This window comes from Mytilus trossulus, chromosome 5, assembly GCF_036588685.1.
Source record: "Mytilus trossulus isolate FHL-02 chromosome 5, PNRI_Mtr1.1.1.hap1, whole genome shotgun sequence".
NCBI classification, from domain to species: Eukaryota; Metazoa; Mollusca; class Bivalvia; order Mytilida; family Mytilidae; genus Mytilus; species Mytilus trossulus.
The window spans coordinates 52,128,812-52,151,014 of NC_086377.1; the positions used below are offsets into that span (position 1 = coordinate 52,128,812).

The 22,203-nt window shown below is 32.8% G+C and overlaps 1 protein-coding gene across 1 annotated transcript; it reads right to left on the reverse strand.

Moving 5' to 3' along the window:
* Positions 1-16,641: 16,641 nt before the first annotated feature.
* Positions 16,642-18,537, reverse strand: LOC134719711 (uncharacterized). Its single transcript, XM_063582676.1, has 2 exons — positions 18,241-18,537; positions 16,642-17,589 (listed from the first exon to the last, which is right to left on the reverse strand). Exons 1-2 carry the CDS (start codon positions 18,535-18,537, stop codon positions 16,891-16,893), a joined length of 996 nt encoding a protein of 331 aa, XP_063438746.1. The 3' UTR covers positions 16,642-16,890.
* Positions 18,538-22,203: the final 3,666 nt, after the last annotated feature.

Sequence of the window (22,203 nt, forward strand, 5' to 3'; positions counted from 1 at the left end):
ATAGGTCACCGTACGGCCTTCAAAAATGAGCAAAGCCCATACCGCATAGTCAACTATAAAAGGCCCCAAAAAGACAATGTAAAACAATTCAAACGAGAAAACCAACGGCCTAATTAAAGAAAAAAAAGAACGAAAAACAAATATGTAACACATTAACAAACGACAATCACTGAATTACAGGCTCCTGACTTGGGACAGGCACATACATAAATAATGTGGCGGGGTTAAACATGTAAGCGGGATCCCAACCTTCCCCCTAACCGGGGACAGTGGTATAACAGTACAACATGAGAACGAACTATAAAAATCAGTTGATATGTCTGTTTTATCTGTGTCGTGGGTTTTAGTTGGCTCCTATTTCATCCTTTAAACACAGTTGGAAATAATGCATTTCTACATGCAACCGATAAAGACATTCCTATTTCTTCTCAATCGTACTCAAAAATTCTTTTAAACTTTTGTTGATTGTCCAATATAAAAGATTGATCTTTGTCTGTAATTGAATTTGTGTATTAAATTTAACACCAAAAGTTTTTTCTAAATTATAGTAATATTGTTTAATTTACTGTAAAATGCTAATTATTAATAATCGAAAAGATAAACATGAATACAAAATGAAAAAGGTCTATACAAATATTGTGTATGTAAATTTTCTTTTCCTTTTTAAAACTAAATGATAAAATACAATTTCAATGTCATTTCAAATTGGCGGTTGTCCGAGGTCTGCGACCTTCAATTTTTGCAGTCGGACTTTCGATTTGATTACTAGCTACGCTCGTCATGCCCGACATGAGAGGAAATAAAAAAAATACTTTACAAACCTTTTTACCAAAGTCTCTCAATAAACGAACTCGAATAATTCTGCACCCTCTAGCGGCCTATAGCCTATCGAGGACTAGACCTTTCGATTTTGCGCACTGGCTACATCCTGTAAATTTTAGTGCGGTTATTTCTAAACAAACATTGATGCCGACCAATCGTTTTAAATAATACAAGATAGATACGAATTTATATTCAAAGAAAAACAACTAGATTCTGTCAAATCCATACTTGAAAACAAGGATGGTTTCATTGTATTGCCAACTGGATATGGAAAATCACGTATTTACATCCATTTACCCGAGCTATTTGAGATGACAACAACGAAGAAATCGTCAATTCTGGTTATATCACCATTACAGTCCCTCATGTTAGATCAGATGAAAAAGCTTCAAGACATGGTTATCACATCCACAGTTGTAGAAGAATGTCAAAAAGATCAAAGTAAATACAAAAATGTACATGTATATAGCAATTTCGAGATACTGAGAGGATTGGTCTCATACAGTTATATAATCCATCATTCAAAATAGGGGGAGGGCTGATGTTTTTGTTTTGTTTTTATCTCGTAATGAATATTGAAACTGAATTTCCAAGTTAAGGGATATGCATTATAATATATTATTTATACTTTAAATGTTTAAAAGCTCATCATTATTACCAATACTGTTTCACTCTTTCATATCGGAGTGTTTAAATATATTTTAAAAGACAGTGTTTAAAAGCAATACATGCAGTATTTATCTGTAACTTTTCATTCATGTCAGTTTTTATTTATTAACTCTAACATGTATGAACCATATCTTGTTGTTATGAATTTGTGCATTGAAATAAGATATTTATTAAATGTATTTTTATCATGTTAATGGTTTTATTTTTTTCATTCTGAAATTTCTTTTACTATTCAATATGTTCCTTTTAGTTTTAAGCAAGTGTTAAATTTAATTTTATTATTGTATAAAGCTTTAAAGTAGTTGTACACGAAAAACCTCTCATTGATTCAGAACATTTATAAATAGCCTTTCTCTTATTGTCTTATGTGTTGTATCAAGTGTATGTACATTTTTTGCTAAAGCTGATTGTTTTGTTTTACAGGAGTGGCTGATAGAATATCTGCAGGAGATTACTCTATAGTTTTTCCAACCCCTGAGGCTGCACTCAATTATCAAAAAAATTACAAACTTAGTCAAATGTGGAAAAATTAACAATACACCGATTGCAGGTTTAATGTACATTTTATACAAATATTTGAAAAAATGGTCGATTTAGGTCTCATCTTATACAATAAATCAGAGTCAAATTGAACAGCATAACCCCGTAGTACCTAACATCTATTCAAGAGGATAACACGAGTCGCATCGGGTGACTTGAAAGAGACTGATTTTTCAGAGAAGAATTAAGCAGTTTGTTATTTAAAGCACACTGAGTGTGGACATTTTTATTCTGAAAGGACGCTGACATGACTATCTTTGTAATGAAACTGTGCAAATCGTATATCCATGTAGGCTATTAATTTTCCGCCATGCACTTGTTTCACATCTATTCGTATTGATTAGTTTAAAATTATAGATGTATATTTGCTTTTCCGACGTGAAAACCAAAACAGGGTACTTCAGTAATGTAATCGGGTGAACAAATTTTGTATAGCGAGTGATTTCGCAATTTAGTCATTTTTTACATACAAATCATTACATTAGATGTATTTATCATTATAATACGTTAATCAGATTGACTATATTGGATCTCGCATTATTTCTTAGTCAACTGCAAATACACAATAAAATTATCATTCTTGATGACACGTAACATTTTATAAAACATACCTCTGTAGATTAGATTTATTACCAAAAAGAAAAGATGTCAATGTCTTTTAATTTCCGTTCTGTTTTCCGTTTTAGCCGTTTAACAACACTCAAACAATACAGTAGTTGTCGTTTGTTTATGTAATTTATATGTGTTTCTTGTTTCTCTTATTTTAGCTCACCTGGCCCTATTAAGCTTTTCTCATCACTTGGCTTCCGGAGCTGTTTTTTTTTACAAAAATCTTCTCCTCTGGAACTACTATGCCAAATTAAACCAAACTTGGCCACAATTATCATTGGGGTATCTAATTATTTCCGAACATTGCTAGACACATATTAAAAACAAGCACAAAAAGTATTGATTGATTGTTGGTTGCTTAACGTCCAGTAGAAAATATTTCATGCATATTCAGGACGAGAACAAGTTCACAATAAATACAATAGAGGCCATCTGGATCGGAGAAATTTAGACTGACACCGGAAAAGGAGGGTATATTGGATAGGGACAGAAATGTTGCCTTGCAACGGGCCACCTACGGACCCCTCAGAGAGTTGTTGTAAGGGTTCTTACCGTGCATAGAGCGTGGCACTCGCTTTACACGAGGCAGCGGATTTAACGTCCCCCTTCTGACCGGACGTGACTGCGAACTTGATACATCCCGCACAGCCAAACGGACGCCCCACTTCGGCAAGCGTTTTACTGCCGGTCGGGAGAAGACCAAGTGACCATATTTCTATTCCCCAGTCACCCTTGGGGGATATTGCGCAATAAAAGACTGGAAGAATTAAAAGTGTATTTAAAGAATCAACACTACCCGAAACAAGTAATAAATTACGGAATTCAAAAGGCAGACAAAAGGACTAATTGATAAAGAATCACGGCGATCCGAAACTACCGCAGAATCATCGAACAATTTAAACAAAAATATTCAGTTTGTCACAACTTATAATCCGCGAGATTATGACATATTTAGTTTCATGCGACATGACCATATTTCTATACCTCAGTCACCCTTCGGGATTGCACAAAAAGGAGAATGAAGTAGCATAGATACTTGTTTTACCTTAAAAGAGTAAGAGACTTGTTTTGCCTAAAAAGAGTAAGAGAAGGAGACAACTTTGGAGTGAACTTGTGAATAAAGGGGATTTTGCCCACAATTACAATGTATTTGAATCAGGCCAAGGAGTGATAAGTCCAAAATACAGACCAAAATTAGACAATCCTCAAGTCAAGAACTATATGCCATGTATATATTTTTATAAAAGGGACGACCCATGGAGGCACCAGAAAACTTGTAATGGGAAAAAAGGGCAACTGCAAGGTGAAGCATTGAAAATTGGTGCAATTAAAAGTGGAACATTCTTACTGGCGTATAAAATTATAATCCTGGTACTTTTGATAACTACTTACTGCCCAGTAAAGATGAATAAAAAAACTTACAATGTCATTTCTAAAATGATAGAAGATGATTAAAACTGCAGTGTTAGGTGATCCAGTTGTTTTGAATTTTGGTAATAAAGTGTATGAGCAGATGGGGCATATCGCCTATCATCAAGTTTATATTTCTCATAGAAAGAGAGTTGGGAAGACTTTCAATGAAAGTAACGGAAAACAATATGTCCTCAATTGCTGATTGCCTCATTTGTAGTAACTGAAACATATTTATCCAGTGTGTAAAAAGTATTTCTTTGTTTTATTCCGAAACAAAAGAATTCAAGATACCATCACTTGCATTGAAAATTGAAAATTGGACATTCAATGAAGAAATGTGCGCAAGATATGTACTTTAAATCCCAAGTTAAAGGGAACAACGAAGAGGCAAATGTTGCGGACACTTTTTTATAAATGTATAAAATAGCGTGGATGGTTGAAATGTCTTCAAAAGCTCTAGCTACATTAGAAAAAATTAGATATAACAAAACTCAATTACTACCTTTGGTAGAAGATGTCGTGAATTTAGGTTATTACTTAAAATTAATTTCTGCAAATATGAAAAAATCAGGTATCTGTAATCAAGAATCTTGAATGATGAAACTAAGTCCCCAGCTGGCGGCCATTTTGAATGATGGATCGGCTACAAAGTAACAACACTTGGTCAGCACCTCATAAGGAACATTCATGCCATGTTTGGTTTCATTCCATTCAGTGGTTCTCTAGAAGAAGTTCAAAATGTAAAATGTTAACGACAACGACGACGGACGCCAAGTGATGAGAAAAGCTCACGTGGCCCTTCGGGCCAGGTGAGCTAAAAAGGATCGGTCAAGGGAAACCTGAGGAAAATGCACGGACAAGCAATTGTTAACAGACGACGACAGCGCTTTACCAATAGGGAGTAGGGGGACATTATTCATTATCCAGTCAAAGAGGGCTCCAAGTGAGTTGACCAGCCCTGTTTAAAAGTATGGGGGAACTTGTCGTCCCCCTTCCAGGAATACTTCTTCCATCTGGCCCTGGACTGCCTGCCTTATAATGTGGGGCCGGGTGATCGCTAGCATATTAACATGGATGACCAAATCTTCTAGGTCCCCGCCCACTAGCATCCAGGCATGTAGTGCCGCTACCCTGATTGGGACGAGGAAAGCCCTTGATTGATCTGGTGGTTCTCCAAATACTGCAGCCACATGTGTGACTGAATATCAGGCAACCCTGGATGGGGCACTGCTGTAGGGTGGGGAGGTCGCTCTCCCTTTGCGGTGTAGGTCCTTGGGTGTTCTCTGGCCTGGCACCCCAGTCTCCCTCAGCCTGTGATCTGGTAACTCCAGAACTTTAAAACAAAATCTACTAACATATATACTCAACATTTCCATGCGTCTTATATGGAAACATCCATCTTAATGTGGATTATCTCTGCAAATTGTATGGCCACGCGTAAAGCCAAGTGATAAATAATAGTCAACATCATCGCATCTCTGTTTATATCAGGTATTTTGATGTGCTGTATAGAGGTACAGCATCGAAGTCACTCATTAGTTGAAGCTTCAAAACAAAACCTTCAGCAGACATGTTGCATCTTCAGAATATAAATGCAAAAAAAAAAACATATATTATTAATATTAATTATAATACTATGTTTGACAGCATGCCTCCTCTTTAAAATTATCAATTAAAATATGCGTATGTAACAAAAAATATGTAATAATATATATAACATTATACGTTGTGCTATCAATTTAACTTGAACCCTATCGATTTAACTTGAACCGTGCACATGCAAGTTTTTTCGTCATGTACCATTTACAGCTAAAAAAAATATTGACGTTAACAGTATGTTAATATTTTTGTCCGTGTAACACTTATCAATTCAAAGTTTTAAAAAGTTTTGAAATTTTAGATTTTTGGAATTTTGATCAAAGTTTTAAAATATCAAAATTTCAAATTGTGTTTAAGTTTTGAAATTTTGACATTTTAACCAAATTATTAAAATATCAAAATTCTAAATATCGTTTATAAATTTGATAGTTTAGAAATTTGATCAAACTTTTAAAATACTAAACTTAACGCGCAATTTTGATTATTTTACTTTTTGAAAGTTTGATTTTTTTAAATGTTTGCTTAAAATATCAAAATAGAAAAGGGGCAATTAGAGGGATTCTTGTAAAAAGCGAAACGAAATAAATGCGGAACGAAACGAAACAATATGAATTAAAAACATACTGATACTTAAAAGTTTATGTATGAAATAAAAAGGACATTTGTAAGCGGTGAAAAATTGGATGACAAAATTAATATTTCTTAAAAGAAGATAATATATTTAAAAACCAGACGTACGGCTCTGATATTGACCATTTTACCTGCTGGTTTTATGATACTGAATGCATGGTGTCCTAATTAAGGTTGTGCTAGTCCACAGTGTGGGAGGTTTTTAATATAATCTTATTTACGCTGAAATTAAGACGGTATTAAGATCCAATATCAGCAAATTGGAACCAAGATACTGTTTCAAGGTATCTACAAAAACTCATCATAGATGGATACCAGAATATAAATTTTGCCGGTTTTTGCGCCAGACGCACGTTTCGTCTACAAAAGACTTATCATTGACACTCGAACCAAATGAAGTTAAAAAGGCAAATAAAGTCAAATAAAATTGAAAAAGCCAAATAAAGTAAACTTTTAAATCCAAAGTATTGCTCTGGTTTTGTAAAAGTTGAAACCTTTCATATCATATATAAACGTATACCATAAACATTATTTTCACGAGCATTCATATTTATGTAATAATTACCGCTGTACTTCATTAAGCACCCAACTTGCATTCATGTTTATGTAATAGTTGCTGCTATACTACTATTTTAAGTACCCATCTATCCAGTTGTAGGTGCCGGCATTTTGAAAGTTGAAAATTGAGTTCAAAAGTTTCTATCAGCGGTAAATGGTTATCTTCTGGGGAACCAATATTTAGATAGTCCCTGTTTTTTTTACTTGATATTACCACTAGGGCTTCGATAATGGTACATTAAAATATTCTGATCCCTTATTTGATGATATAATATTCTGTGCCAGCACGGCCCAGCAGAGGATAAAAGAAAAATTATCCATGCCTTTTAGTATTTTGAACCAGACAAAATGATTAATAGCGATGAAAAACTTAATACAATTGTTAGTGCTTCGACAAAACAACCTCACCCCACTTTAAAAGTTAAATGGTTGCTCCCTTAAAGACAACGTTTGGACTTGTTATCATACACGTAGCTCCATTATAGGTTCTATATCAACCACTGTTTTATAATAGTAAACAAAAGGAATAGATTTTTTTGTATTAAAGGATATTATTGTCCCGTATTTGCATTTTGTTATTTGTGTATTTTTAAGTTATCGCACGACAATCGACTTTGAGCAAACTAAAAGTACACATGTACATCCAGTCAGAATGGGGCGTGCAAAGAGACCAAACTGCCAGATGCATAATGGATTTTTTCCATTTGTGGCCGTACACTTATGTTGCTCTCGAAAAGCCAGTACAATGTAAAACGCTGAATTTTAAGTAAAGAATTCACACACGGAAGGCTGAAACTGAAATTCAAGAAAAATAAGAACGAAACAATTAAAGAGGTGTTTGACCAATGTGAAGTTAATACATATTTAAATCCATCTATAAGGGAAAGTTTGTCCTCGGAAGTTGAATCTTACGTTTCTTCGTAATTTGTATGTAAACAACCTTATTTTAAATTATCGATTTGTTTTGTTGCCAGTGAGAAATATTTCATGAATGTTCCGGAACAAATAAGCAATAAATGCAACAGGGAGAGAGTGTGCATAATGAAGACATATAAAACCTTTCAATTAGTTAATAAGTTGAGGTTTGAAGCTGGCGTATGATAGTAACTGCTAGCCTTATATATATAGTAGTCCTTTGTTATTTTATTATCATTGTCATGTTGATTAGTTTCTTAGTTTGTTTCCTATTTTGACATAGGACTTGTATTTCATATTAAAGTGCGTTTTACTGATCGTATTACTGTGTGTTTTTCATTCTTTATTGGCTAGAGGTATAGGGAAGGGTTGTGATCTCACGAAGCATATTAAACCCCGCCGCATTTGTGCGCCTGTCCCAATCCAGGAGCCTCTGTCCTTCTAAGTTTTGTATGATTTTGATTTTAGTTCATTGTTATATTTCGGAGTTTAATATTACGTCTGTAATCACTGAACCAGTACATTTTTTGTCTAGGGGCCAGCTGAAACACACCTAACACAACTTTCATTGCAACGCTATATATAAAGTATTCCTTCCGTATCATTTCTTGGAACTGAAATAAATCATAAAAGGCAATATATTATCATCATGGCTTTTGCAATCGATAAACGAGAAAGGTAAACGTTTTAAGTTGTATGCGACCGAAGCGCTTTTTCTGGATCTACCTTCATCAGGAACGTCAAAAAGGCGAATATAATACTATATGGTTTACTTCGAGTTGGTCATTTTTCACTGATACTTCTAAATGTTGAGCACTGGGAACACAAAATAGCTTTGAATTATTTATCTCAAACCTTATATAAGAGATTTAAATCAACGCAGTTGATTCCGGTTTAAATAGGTTTAATTATATTTTTTTTCATAGATACACAACCTTAAAATTTCAGGATACTGTTATCCCATGTGATGTCTAATATGTTTCATAAAAAAAAACGACTTTTCATTATTTATTTTATTAAGAATGATTTGATATATTTCATGCTTTTTATTTATAACTAAGAATAGTTCTTATCAGAGCCATGTTTACATCAGTGATTACAGGTACCCTTAATATTTTTGATATTTTAAGCAAATATTTAAAAAAATAATCTTTCAAAAAGTGAAATAATCAAAATTGCACGTTAGGTAAAGTATTTTAAAAGTTTGATCAAGTTTCTAAAATATCAAAGGACAAGGTATGATAAGAGGCGTTTTTGGCCCCCTTCCCAAATAAGTTTATATATATATCATTGATAGTCTTAGGATAAAAACTCTTAAAAACTGTGGTTTTTTTTATGTTCCGGTGAAAGAAAGGTTGCCTAGCAACGGTTTTAATAAATAGCCAAATTATCACATATGCATTGCTTTCTTATTACAAATAAGCATAATTCAAAATAGTATTGTTTGTTTATCAATAACTTGAGTTTGCAAAGGAAAAGTCACTTCAATTTCAGTTTAAAAAAAATGCTTAGCAACAACCTAGCAACAAAAATTTTGCCTAGCAACGGTTCAAAAATTTGTAATTTCGGCCATATGAGGTATAGATATAGCAATATTTAAAGATTTAGCTACCGTAAATGATTTTTCTTTCGTATATATGATGTCTTGGTCATCATTTTTTTTCTCAAGAAAATGAAATTGACCATAGCAACCTAAAAGTTGCTTAGCAACAGTCGAAAAAGATAGAAATCAAATTGAACTACAGAAAAACAGTTTTGATTTTTAATTGTACAAATTAGAGTACAACCAGGTTTATAGAAATGTTAAACATGAAAGAATAACTAGAAGTAAGAAATGAAAGTAAGTCAATTGTATAGCATGCTGATAAAAAGATAAGCAACCAAAACAGTGCTTAGCAACGATTAAATAATGGTGTATTTTTTTTTTTGTATACCGAAGTAGGTTTTTTGGTATCATATTTATATCTTGATGAAGTAAATATTAAATCATATGCTGTTACAAAAACAGGGTTGAGATCTAAAAAAATATTGTTTAACCCCGCAGCATTTAAGTCAGGATCCTCTGACCTTTGTTAGTGTTTTACGATTTTTCATTTTAGTTTCTTGTGTATAAATCGGAGTTTAGTATGACGTCAAATATTACTGAACTAGCATACATATTTGATTAGGGACCAGCTGAAAGATGCTTCAGGGTGTTGAAGTTTCTCGCGGCATTGAAGACCCATTGGTGGCCTTCAGTTGTTGTTTGCTCTTTAGTCGGGTTGTTGTCTCTTTCCCCATTTTATTCTCAATTTTAGTATTAGATAAAAGATAGCTATCAAGGAATTGGTCTGTTTAGTAAAAAAAAAAAAGCATAAATAGAAATTATATAAGAATGTGTCCCCAGTATAGTATACCATGAAAATGGGGCAGCATCTTTAATTTGGCATTAAAATTAGAAATATCATATCACACGGAACATGTGAAGTAAGTTTTAAGTTGATTGGACTTCAACTTCATCAAAAAATTACCTCGACCAAAACCTTTAACATGAAGCGCGACAGATGGACGAACGGACGGACAGGCGGACGGCGGACGAACGAACATACGGACGCACAGACCGGAAAACATAATGTCTATAAATGGGCCATAAAAACTTCAAGTTATACAAGAAGTGACAATTATTATTCATAAATAATTGTGAAAGTTATGAATATAGCATTTCACATTTACATGATGATTACCGGTACATTGAAAAACTGGATTTCTATTGAAGATTCAGTATCAGATTTATACAGTATGTAGAGCAAATATGCATAGCCTATACAATGCCATTGTTTGTCACTTCAATAATCGTACACTGTGAACTTTTTAACACTTAACACAATATTTTAAAGAAGGAAATGCTTAAAAAACAAAGTTCAAAATGTTCGATGATGTCAGGCTTCAAGACGATAAAAACTCATGAAGATATGTAGACGAAAGAGGCATGAACATCTTCAAGCTTCTCTACAAATATATTATTTCTACGATATATATCCTGAAATAATCATGTGCAATCATACCACATCTCCTTATCTTATCCAAAATGTTTTGGTTTTTTTAATGAAACAGTTATTGGTAAGTAGTATTTTATACCTATAAACATTTGAATTTGATAAGAAACGTAGACACACTTCATTAAAGACCATTAAAGGGTCTTGGTGGCCGAGTGGTCTAAGAAGTTACTTCTGTAATCGCTAGCTAGTCAACACTGAAGTTGTGAGTTCGACCCCTGATGGTGCGGGTGCACTCGTTTTCAACCTGAATTTATCCTTTTTAAGTTGATCTATTTATTATTTTTATTCTGAATGTCTGAATGTCTAACCAAAAGGTTTCAATTTTCAAGATTTGCAGCCGATTTCATTGAGTGTGTAGCCAAAGGTATAGTCTTTGGTAAGCTTGCTTGTTAGCTGAACCGTTAAGTCATTATTTTGTCAGGTTTACTACCCTCTTTTCGAAGTAGCATAGTCCATCAGCAAACAAACTAAAGATATTACCTTTGACTTCACACTCAATGATGTCGGCTGTAGAAGTCACCAAGTTCAACCTTTCCGGTATTGAATAAATATTTAAAATTACTAAAAAAATCTTATTTATTCCATTAGGGACATTTAACTGTAGTACTAGTAGTGCAATTTGTGTCTTCAGTAATATATATATATAGCATGTGAGAGGGAAAACAAGTTCAACTACCGTTTTTTGTGAATATTCAACAACTACCCTAATTGGTTTTTTTAAGTACCAAGAAATATTGACTAAGTCCAAAAGCCTGACATTTTTAGAATATTTGAAGAATAACAAAAATTCGGTGGCAATGCATGCTTCAATTAGGTGTACAATAAAGGTATTAAAGCTGTATCTCTAAAACTGTAGGATAACCAAGTGGTGGATCCAGAAATGTTCATAAGTGAAGGCCCACTGGCTGCCTAAGAGAGGGCAAGATTTTGTCAAGCTTCAGTGATTCCCTATATATAAGCAACCATTTTATTTCTCAAAAGGGGAGCCGGTCCCCCTCCCCTCCCCCTAAATCCGTCTCTGTAACCGACTCTTCATATATATAGCTTGTACCAAAAAGTTAATGTGTCAATATACCGGACATTTAAAGAAAATTTTATAAAAAAAAAATCAAAACCCTGTAGACATATACATCTCTATTATAAAATAAGAAGCTTTTTAGGTCAAAATCTTAAGGCGATAAATAGACGTATATGTCCGGACAGAAACAAACGGACGGATGGATGGATGGACGTACGGACAAATCTAAATTAACGAACGTGCTGGACATTAAAAAGTAAAATATGTTAAAAGTAATTTCGCTATAGCATGTTTTATTTGAAAATCCAAATTGGATCTGAGTCAATTGAATGCTACATGTGTACTTTTTTTTTATGGTTACAGCTTGTCAAAAGAGTGCTCTGACACATGTATAAGAAAAATCATTAGTGTACCGATATATGAAAAGGCTGGAACACATAATTTACAGTATTGTATAAGTGTAGTTAACTTATTTTCAGTATCAACTGCTCTTAAATTTACATGGAATTATGTTTATAATTACATTTCATACTTTAGATTCATCATTAATACTGTTTGCACTGATGCTTAACGTTTTAGTTTAGTACTGTATTTAGATATTTTTCTATTAACAAGTCAAAGTATCTATAGCATGAACGAAATTATGGACAATTCACAACAACAAATGGAAGTTTTTAACGACATTGACTAACTATACAGCCCTTGCACGGTCAGCAATATTATCACATATACTTAATTTAAACCAATAGATATGTAACATATTTTTCTGTAGATGGTAAAATAGAAAACTTCAAAGTGCAAAATATATAAGTTTTGATGAAATGATTTTCTTCAGAACTACAAAAAGGGTTTGAATATATTGTGAATTTATTATAAAATTCATTTGTAAGATTTCGTTGAATATATTTGAAAATAATAATGAATAAAAATTAATTCACCATATTTCAAGGGACAAAACTCTGTATTTGGCTGCATAGTGTTGGACTATTTTGATTTATATGGGTCTAATTTCACGTACAATATATTTCTCTAAGAGAGTGACATGTCTTGATGACTGGATACGGCGTAATACTATCCGTACGTGATATTTTGATCGATTATGTATCCCGGAATAATTTCTTACCCGTGCCGTTCCCTATGACGTATTACAATGACTTTCCAAAATAATGTAAACAATCGGATTATTTTTCAAATTTTTAGACATGAGCGCCAACGTAGACCACCATGATATTTTGTAATGGAAAAGATACAGAAGAGTACCGTTGATTGTTAAATATTTCAAGATGGTCTACGTTGGCGCTGATGTCAAATTTCGTCTCCGAACTTGACAAAATTGTAGATTTCTTACACTTTTCGTCGGTTTAAGACTATTCAATGTCTTAGTTTGAACATATTTGAGTACATAACACCTAAAAATAAGGTTCTACAGGGACGAACAGATATTGAAGTTCATTACACAAGCGTGATGGGATTCAACTTTAAAGTTTAAAAATTCTGGAAAAAGGGGGGCCAAAAACGGCCCTTATCATACCTTGATATTTAGAGTTTTGATATTTTAATAATATGGTTAAAATTTCAAAATTTCAAAACTTAAACACAATTTGAAATTTTGATATTTTAAAACTTTGATCAAAATTCCAAAAATCTAAAATATCAAAACTTTTTTAAAACTTTGAATTGAAAGGTGTTACATGGACCGTACTTGTCTGGTTTTGATGTTATATTTGTTATTTTCGTGGGATTTTGCCTGATGCTCGGTCCGTTTCTGTGTGTGTTATAATTTAGTGTTATGTCATTGTTCTCTTATATTTAATGTGTTTCCCTCGGTTTTAGTTTGTTACCCCGATTTTGATCTTTTGTCCATGTATTAATGAGTTTCGAACTGCGGTATACTGCTGGTGGCTTTTTTTATCACTGATCTCTGTATGTAGTTGTGATCCCGAGTAAATATGAACACTTACCAAAGAAGCTGATTGGCTCTCAGTAGTCTTTTATTGGTCGATTCTGTACGTTTTCGTCAATATGGTAAACCGGAAAAAGATAGAAGGCATCATGGGATCGTGGTACTTCCGGCAGGGTTTGTTTTAGTACCAACGAATACCACACTCCCTCCAGCTTTATAATTTTTGTTGTAAGTTTTTGAATTTATTGGGTTTTTTTTTACCAAATTGTCCAAAAATAATAACTGAATTTTCCGGGTGAGTCCCCTCAGATGAGAGGGTCCCAGATTAGACAAGGGTACTAGTTATTTTTTTTTTGAGGGGGCTGCTAAATTAAGTTAACATGATAGCATTATACGATATTTTTTTGGGGGGAAAGGGGGGGGGGGTACATAAATCTTGATAGTTAGATTGGGTAAACCCCAAAAATTAATTTTGGATGGTATCCATAAAAGTTTATATTTAGGGTCATGTGGCCAAGGACAAATAAATGTGTGGGCCCAAAAATACCATTGATACATGGTTATTTTTTGTTAAAATCATAGTTTATTTAGTTACCAAAGGTGTCAGGATTACAATTTATATTTATATTGAAAAATAATGACTACACAGGAAAATTTGGTGTTTTATAGAAGGAAATAAACTTCTTGTGTTATAAAGTCATAGATATGTGTTTTTCTTATTTTATATTGAATTCTAACTAAGGTTATGATCATTCAATGGTTTGTCATTCTTTTGATAATCTTTAAATGGTTTAACTTGGATTCCTCTGAGTTCAGTATTTTTGTGATTTTACTTTTTTCATAGTTTTTAAAATATTACAATATTACATAAATATATCCGTCGATCAAATTTATAGATATAAGAGTTTGACCAGCAGTATGAAGATAACAATGTCTTTCTTTCAAACATAAAAGATCCATTATTCATAATATAATGGTACTCATCACCAATGTCGTTTGAGTCACAGAGACAGCAGAACTACATAACCTCAAAAGGGCATTACTGTAATTGTTAATTTCATCCCCAATCAGCTTAACAGATGATTGTTGTTAAAAGGTGAATGAAAACTAATTCAACATTTTAACAAGGTGAATGAAAACTAATCCAACATTTTAACATAAAGAAATATGTCTTTAACAGCCCACATAATCTGGATTTGTAAAAAATACATATAATTTAACATGTAAAGTAAGTAAAATGATATAAATTTCAGGAAAATATATCTGGCATGACTGCAGCATCAAGAGGCTCATCTAATATCGAAAATTGCATTCCAAAAAAAATTGAGGAGGGGAGAATTACTAAGAAGGCAGTGTGGGAAATAATTACAATAAAGTTTAATGCCACAAGTGATAAACAAGCTGAACATGTCACTTGGATTCAACTGAAATCCAAGTGGCAGAAGCTGGAATCAAAGTTCAAACAGGTGGAGGATAAGAACCGAAAGAGAGGAGAAGGAACACATAACTTCAAATACCTGGAGGAAATGGAAGCAGCTGTTGGAGAAAACCCCAACATCCGTCCAGCTGAGACCATTGCATGGATTTGAGTGTTGAGAAAAATAAAGTTCAAAAAGGGGGAAAAGGGAAGCAACCCCGAAAGAGAAAAGCTAATGAACTAACATAATCCTTGGGAGAAATGAAGAGGGAGAGAGAAGATAGGTATGAGAGTTTTGATAGAATGGTAAAAGAGATACATAAAGAGAGGTGTGTTTAAATGGCTGTCTATGAGAAAACCATGCAGATGGCTATCCATGCAAGGTTGTTAGATTTTGATGAAACTTTGCTTAAATGATGAAGTTGACCTCATATGAAAGTCATGATAGTTTGATGTCCCTAGGTCAATGGTTACCATGGTAACGGGATGGACAATGGATTTTACCAAGCTCATTAACAGATCCACTTCATCAAATGCACCTATTTCATTGATTTCTTTAATTAAAAAAAATACAATAACACTTCTAGAAGTTTAAATACATTTATAACACCCAAAGCATGTTTATGAACAATTTCATAAAACATAATAGTATAAAGAAAAAAGACAGGCGAGGAAAATGCATAATTGTTTACAAATATGACTTTTTTAGCTAAAAACACAAAAACAGGCACTGTGTCCCAAAAAACGCTTTAAATGATCTATTTTTTTTTCATAAGCATTCCATTTCCAAAGATTTAAACTGTAATGAATGGAATTTTGTTGCAAATTAATTTTAGAGAAATTATGATATCAAGGTAATATTTTTTTTTGCCTTTCTGACAGACTCTGAAAGGTTATTAAGTCTTAACAAAGTGTTATATGATTAAATTGAAGTCAGCTTTATAAAATATTGACCAAAAAAAATCTTTTTTAAATTTAACATATTAAAAAAATCAAAGTTTTGCGGACATAAAGTGTGTATCTGAATGGTAAAAAAAAAATGACGTTTGCAACACATTTTATTGCTGTTGATAAAATTACAATTACAAAATCAATTATTTGTGTGAGTACAGTACACACTTGCAGATAGTCTGATAAATGTCTGACATGCTGAACATTTAGATCCAAAGTTGTAATGGATCATCTGCATTGATCAATGGACGAGGTGAAAAAAACAGGTGTAAAAAAGTCGTCAAATTTATATAAAGGGTAATAAAGTTACACAAGAGAGTAAAACATTAAATTAATCAGTATCAATTAATAATGTTCATTTTACAATAAAATTATCAGTATGTTATGAAGACTTGTCATTATATTTTTGGAAGTTTTAAACTCTTTTTTTTTCTTTGAACCTTATATCATAATACAAAACTAGAAAAGATTAATGTGTCAAACTGTACTCACTTATTTAAAACAACTTTTTAAATTGATGTACAATCTAGTATCTTATGTTTTTCTTTGGATGCATAAATATATGATATTTAGAGGTATTCATTACTATTGTCATAATTGATAAGAATCAAGGTGTCATGGTTGTATTATAATTAATATAGTATGGTCAAAGTTCCATAACTCTTCCAAAAATGTTTTTTTTTCGAACAGTCTAAGAGTTTACTTAAATTTCAATGTAATATATCTCATATCAATTGTTAAAATAATTCTCAATTAACAGGTCAATGATGATGAAAACAATTTCAAAGGTACATGTATGATCAATAACCTAAACAGTCAATACAGAAACAATTTCAGACAAAATAGTATTGTGTTCATTTGCCTCTAAACTGCTAAGAACATTTTGAAGGTCTTCATCATCTTCTTGGTTATCTTCAATTTTGACAAGCTTGACAGATTTATCTTTAGATTTGTCCACTGTCTGTTTTTTCATGCACAGGTTTCCAAAGAAACTTCTAATTTGCTGATGGGAAAGCCACTCAGATGGTGAGAATATTCTATCTCCTTGCAAATCTGTCTCATTTCTCATTTGTTTGGAAACTGTATATGGACTAGGTTTTTTCCCCGACTCTTCCCCAACATTGAATAACACAATCAAATACTCCTTCACTTTGGGTGAAAATCTGACTGCCTTTTTCCTCTTTTTCAATGCATAACCAGGAGCCTGACTGTAATTGTTATTAGTTTGAACTTGCATTTGTTCTGACCCAACAGTAGACATCAAAGGTTTATTTAAAAATCTAATATCGTGACATTTAGAATACCATAGCCTTTTACATGTATCGGAAATATTATCAATTTTTTCATTGTCAAATACATGTTTACCAATGGAAATGTGTGTTATTAATTGGTCTTCTTTCTTGAATACTAAAAGGCAATCTGGTTCAAAGCATGGGAAAGTAGAATTCTGCTTAATAGCTTTTTTGGAAGCTGGTTTTTCTTCTGGTTGTTTTGGATCTCCAATTGTCTGTAAAAAATATTAACATGCTATAAGTAATTTTTACATCATGATGGATGAGAACTTTAAGAGTATTCTTTTTTTGATAACACTAAGAAAATATAATACATCCCTTTTAATTGATTTTTGCAATTCATTTTAAAGTTGTCCTTAGATGAAACACTCATCTCTGTACTAGACCATCAAACTGAACAAAATCATTAACAGTGCATAACTCTTAAATTTCAACATCCTACATGTGTGTAGGTATATTATCGTTATTTTACATTTTTCATTACCAACATAAGTTATGTATATTATGTATATGGTCTTACTCCATTAATGAAGCATGCTTTTAGAAATATATTTTTTTAATCTTTTATATGAACTGGTGACATTATCATCGCATACATTGTACATGTATAGAGTAAGCATGGCAAAAAGTGGTAGAATCATGATCAGTATTTTTGTAATTACTGTTGCACATTCATTTTAAAAGACCCTCTAGCAATTGTCAAGTTGAAAAACATGAATATAAGCCCTGTTCATTGACAATTTGCATTTTTCTATGTATTGTGTGATTTTGTCCCATGTACATTTATACTCCATATCCCTTTATTTTCAATTCTTTTAATTATATTAATTTTCAAATGTATTATAAATTGAGCAATAAATTCTTACCAAATTAGTATCAAATATCATCAACTTGTTGGATATTCTTGTCATATCTGTTGCTTTTACAAGTTCACCTTCAATACCATAAGCCTTGTATGCTATCATGCCTTCATCTTCAAAGCTGAAATTATTGAATTTTGAAATCTGTAGGTTCTTTATCTGTCCATACAAAACTGGTTGTGTTTCAGATGCTACTGTCACCACGGAAATGTATGTATTTCTTATACCTCCATGACTTTCAAGAGCTTGTTTCATCTCCATACCATTGGTGATGTCATTACCTTCATTTATGAAATTCAGCATATGAAGCCTACAAGTTCCTGTCCTTGAGTCACATAGACCTTTGCCTGACTGGGCTTCACTGAAATTTTATTGCTTTACATTCAATGACAAATCATTACGAAATTTCCATAGATAAGACAGCAATGGTAAGGCATGGTAACACCCAGCATTATCAGACCTAATGTAAACATCTCTTAGGTGTGGATGAATGGACTTCAGCATTTTAAATGCACTACTGAAAATCTGTGATACTATGTGCCAACCCTGCTTTTGTTCTTCTACAATGTGTACCATTGAATATATGTCATAGTTCTTATCATCTTCATCATTGCTATCATTTTCAGATTGTGGTTTTCTGACAAGGGCACAGATCATGTGCCAACTGCTACCTTGTTTCCCAAACCATTCACTCTGAGTTTCTCGGAAAGTTTGTGGAATATATTTCATGGCCCAATCAGCAATAATCAATACTTCATGTGATTGTAGGTTTTGAAGTAGGTCCTTTTTGCAGGAGTCTTGATTCACTGTTCTGATTAAATGATCCCTCCATGCCCAAATTTTTTCTGTTGATACTGAGATGTCATGTTCAAATTCCTCTTTTTCTTTTGAGTTAATGTCTGGAAAATTTGAGGTCATAAGGTTTTGAAGTTCATCTTTAATTTGGTACATCCTACTGCAAGGTTGACATGTTGTTCTGTGCACATGTTCACAACCCTTTTCTGATAATGATAAGTGAATGCAATGTTCATTGCAATCACTTTCTGATGACAGGTGATTTTGAAATTCATTCTTTAGATGTAATTTTAAGGTGTCTAAACTTTCATTCAGATCATCTACTTTACTTGTTATCATACCATTTGTGCCAAGATTTGATACCACTTTCTTTAAAGTATCAATACTATCCATGCCATCACTAATGTAGTTGTCTAGTCCATGTAGGGATTTTAATTGTGAGGCAGCACAAGCTTTTATGATCTTGAACTGAGTTGCTACATGGTGGAATGATGGAGTTCTCGTTGCAGTAGTTGGTATAAGCATTGATGAGTCGTGATGCAATCATGGTTCTTATTACTTTTGGTACTTTAACAACCAAGCCTGATGACAGTTTTAGATGTCTTGATCCAAATCCAACAACCTGAAGGTAGCATGGGGAAGAAATAAATTCAATGAAATGATGGATTTTCTGTTTTGGCAAGCGTATGCGTGTTATCTTTGGTGGAGTTACATATTGTCCTGGTCCATGAGTTGCTGCATATTTTCTTGCTGCATCAATTTTATATATAGTCAATCCTTGAATGAAGGATAACAGTTCAGATTTTGAATACTTCTCCACAATCAAAGACAAAACCTGGACTTTGGTAGTGTGATCTTCTGCCTTGTTGTAAGCTGATATGATAGTCTCAGTTAATGCATCTTTTTGCTTTGATTCTGAGGTCTTCAATTTCATGCTATGGCATACTTGTGTCATCAGTTCTAAACCTTGGGATGGAGCAATGTTTTCACACACTATTTCAAATGCTGAACGTGCTTGCCTTATATAGTACATTTTAGTAGAATACTGTAGCTCTTCAAATTTTATAGATGCTTGAGATTTAAGAGTTAGGTACTGCCCATTAGACATAACTTCCATTGCCCAGTTAAATATTTCTTTCTGTGACCTCTCATCTCTGGACCAACTTGATGTTGCGGTTGCCTGTGATATTGTCTGTGATGAAAACAAATCAGGTTCTGAAAAATAAAACGATTTTATGAAATTCATTTCTCACACATACATTGCATCTGAAAATCATTTCTATACAAATTTCAGTTCATTTATTTATCACAACATTAACCTTGAACTTGAATGTAGTGGCCTCAAAAGCAATAGGCACTATTAAATAATATGTAAATAGGATAATTAGGAACCTATAGCTATCAAGCAATTATTTGGTTCATGTTATTTTTTTTGTATATTATTTTTGATGACAAAATTGAGGTCAAGTTTAATATGTACAATTTTTACTTTAATTTGCTGCTTCTTTGTGGTCCTTGATGGATAGAAAAATGATTTGTTTTCGTTTCTGTGTACGTAATAACGGTTAAACATAGCTTTATAAACAGGTGAATCTGTGAGCTAATGCATATGCTCACTAATGATACCCCCGCTAAAAGAAAAGGGTAAACAGGAAGTTGTTAAGTGTCCAATCTAAAAACTTATCACTGGGTAAAGCTTGCAAAATTTTAATTTAAACCTTGATACCAAGTTGCAGAAAGCCTTGACATGTAGTTTCTGAGAAAAATGCAATGAAAATTTATAACTTGGCTATTACATGTATATATGTAAAAATTTGCAAGTGTTTGATAAACAGGAAGTTGTTGAGTGATGAATCTTAACACACATCACATGGTATAGCTTCCTTATATAAACCTTGATAATAAATTTCAGAAAGGTGTGATCTGGAGTTCCTGAGAAAAATGTGACGAAAATTTACAACTTTGGTATTATGTGTTAAAATAGATGTATGTAAGTGTTCAGTAAACAGGAAGTTGTTGATTGATGAATCTGAAAACACATCACACAGTATAGCTCACTCATATAAACCTTGAAACCAAATTTCAGAAAGCTGTGATCTGTACTTCCTGAGAAAATTGTGACGAAAATTTACAACTTTGCTATTATGTGTTAAAATATATAAGTCTTCGGTAAACAGGAAGTTGTTGTGTGATGAATCTTAAAATGCATCACACAGTATAGCTCACTTATAAATATAAACCTCAAAACAAAACTTCAGAAAGCTGTGATATGTACATCCTGAGAAAATGCGAAGAAAATTTCAGTAAACAGGAAGTTGTTGAGTGATGCATCTGAAAATGAAGTATAGCTCCCTCATATAAACCTTGAAACCAAATTTCAGAAATCCTTGTAATGTAGTTCCTCAAAAAAATGCAACGAAAAATATTTATGGGACGGAAGGACGGACGGATGGACTGACTGACAGACAGAGGTATACCCCCAATTTTTTAAAGCGTGGGTATAATTATAGTACATATATATATTATAAATAAGATGTGGTATGAGTGCCAGAATGTTTTTATTGGTGACAAAATTGAGGTAAAATTTGACTAGTGACAAGAACAAATGTCACAAGAGTACACACACCAGTGTTAATAGTATTTAGCATTCTGAGAGTATAACATAGAACTGAGAATCAACTCACTGAAGGATATCCCTACATCCCATATTTAATAAACTAAATTAGTTCAATTATCTCCCTTGACAAAATTCAGACAGGAGTTTATTTCCTTCATGCTCATTCCCAGGCTGTATAATTTAACTGTGTAAAGTTTCATCAATATTGATCAAGCTTTTAAGTTACACTTAGACCTCTTGCCACATATTGCAATATTAAAAGAAGTGCTTTCAATTATCTCCCTTAAATATTTCAGACCAGGATTTTTTTTTTTCGTGCACATTCTCAGGTAGTGTACTGCAAATGTGTAAATATGAATTAAGCCATTATGGATGAGTTGCACATATGAGATATGTTGCCACATATTGCAATATTAAACTAAGTATGTTTAATTATTTCCCTTGAAATATTTCTGACCAGGATTATTTTCTTCATGGACATCCTCAGATTGTTTATTGCATCTGTGTAAAGTTTCATCAGTATCTATCCTTTTGTTGAGGTATTGTGCTTACAGGAA

Excerpts from the sequence above, each read along its gene's own strand:
- LOC134719711 (XM_063582676.1), bottom strand. The coding sequence starts at position 18,537 with ATGCTGAATTTCATAAATGAAGGTAATGACATCACCAATGGTATGGAG. Across the intron at positions 17,590-18,240 it reads TGATATTTGATACTAATTTG|ACAATTGGAGATCCAAAACA; the intron begins GTAAGAATTTAT and ends TATTTTTTACAG.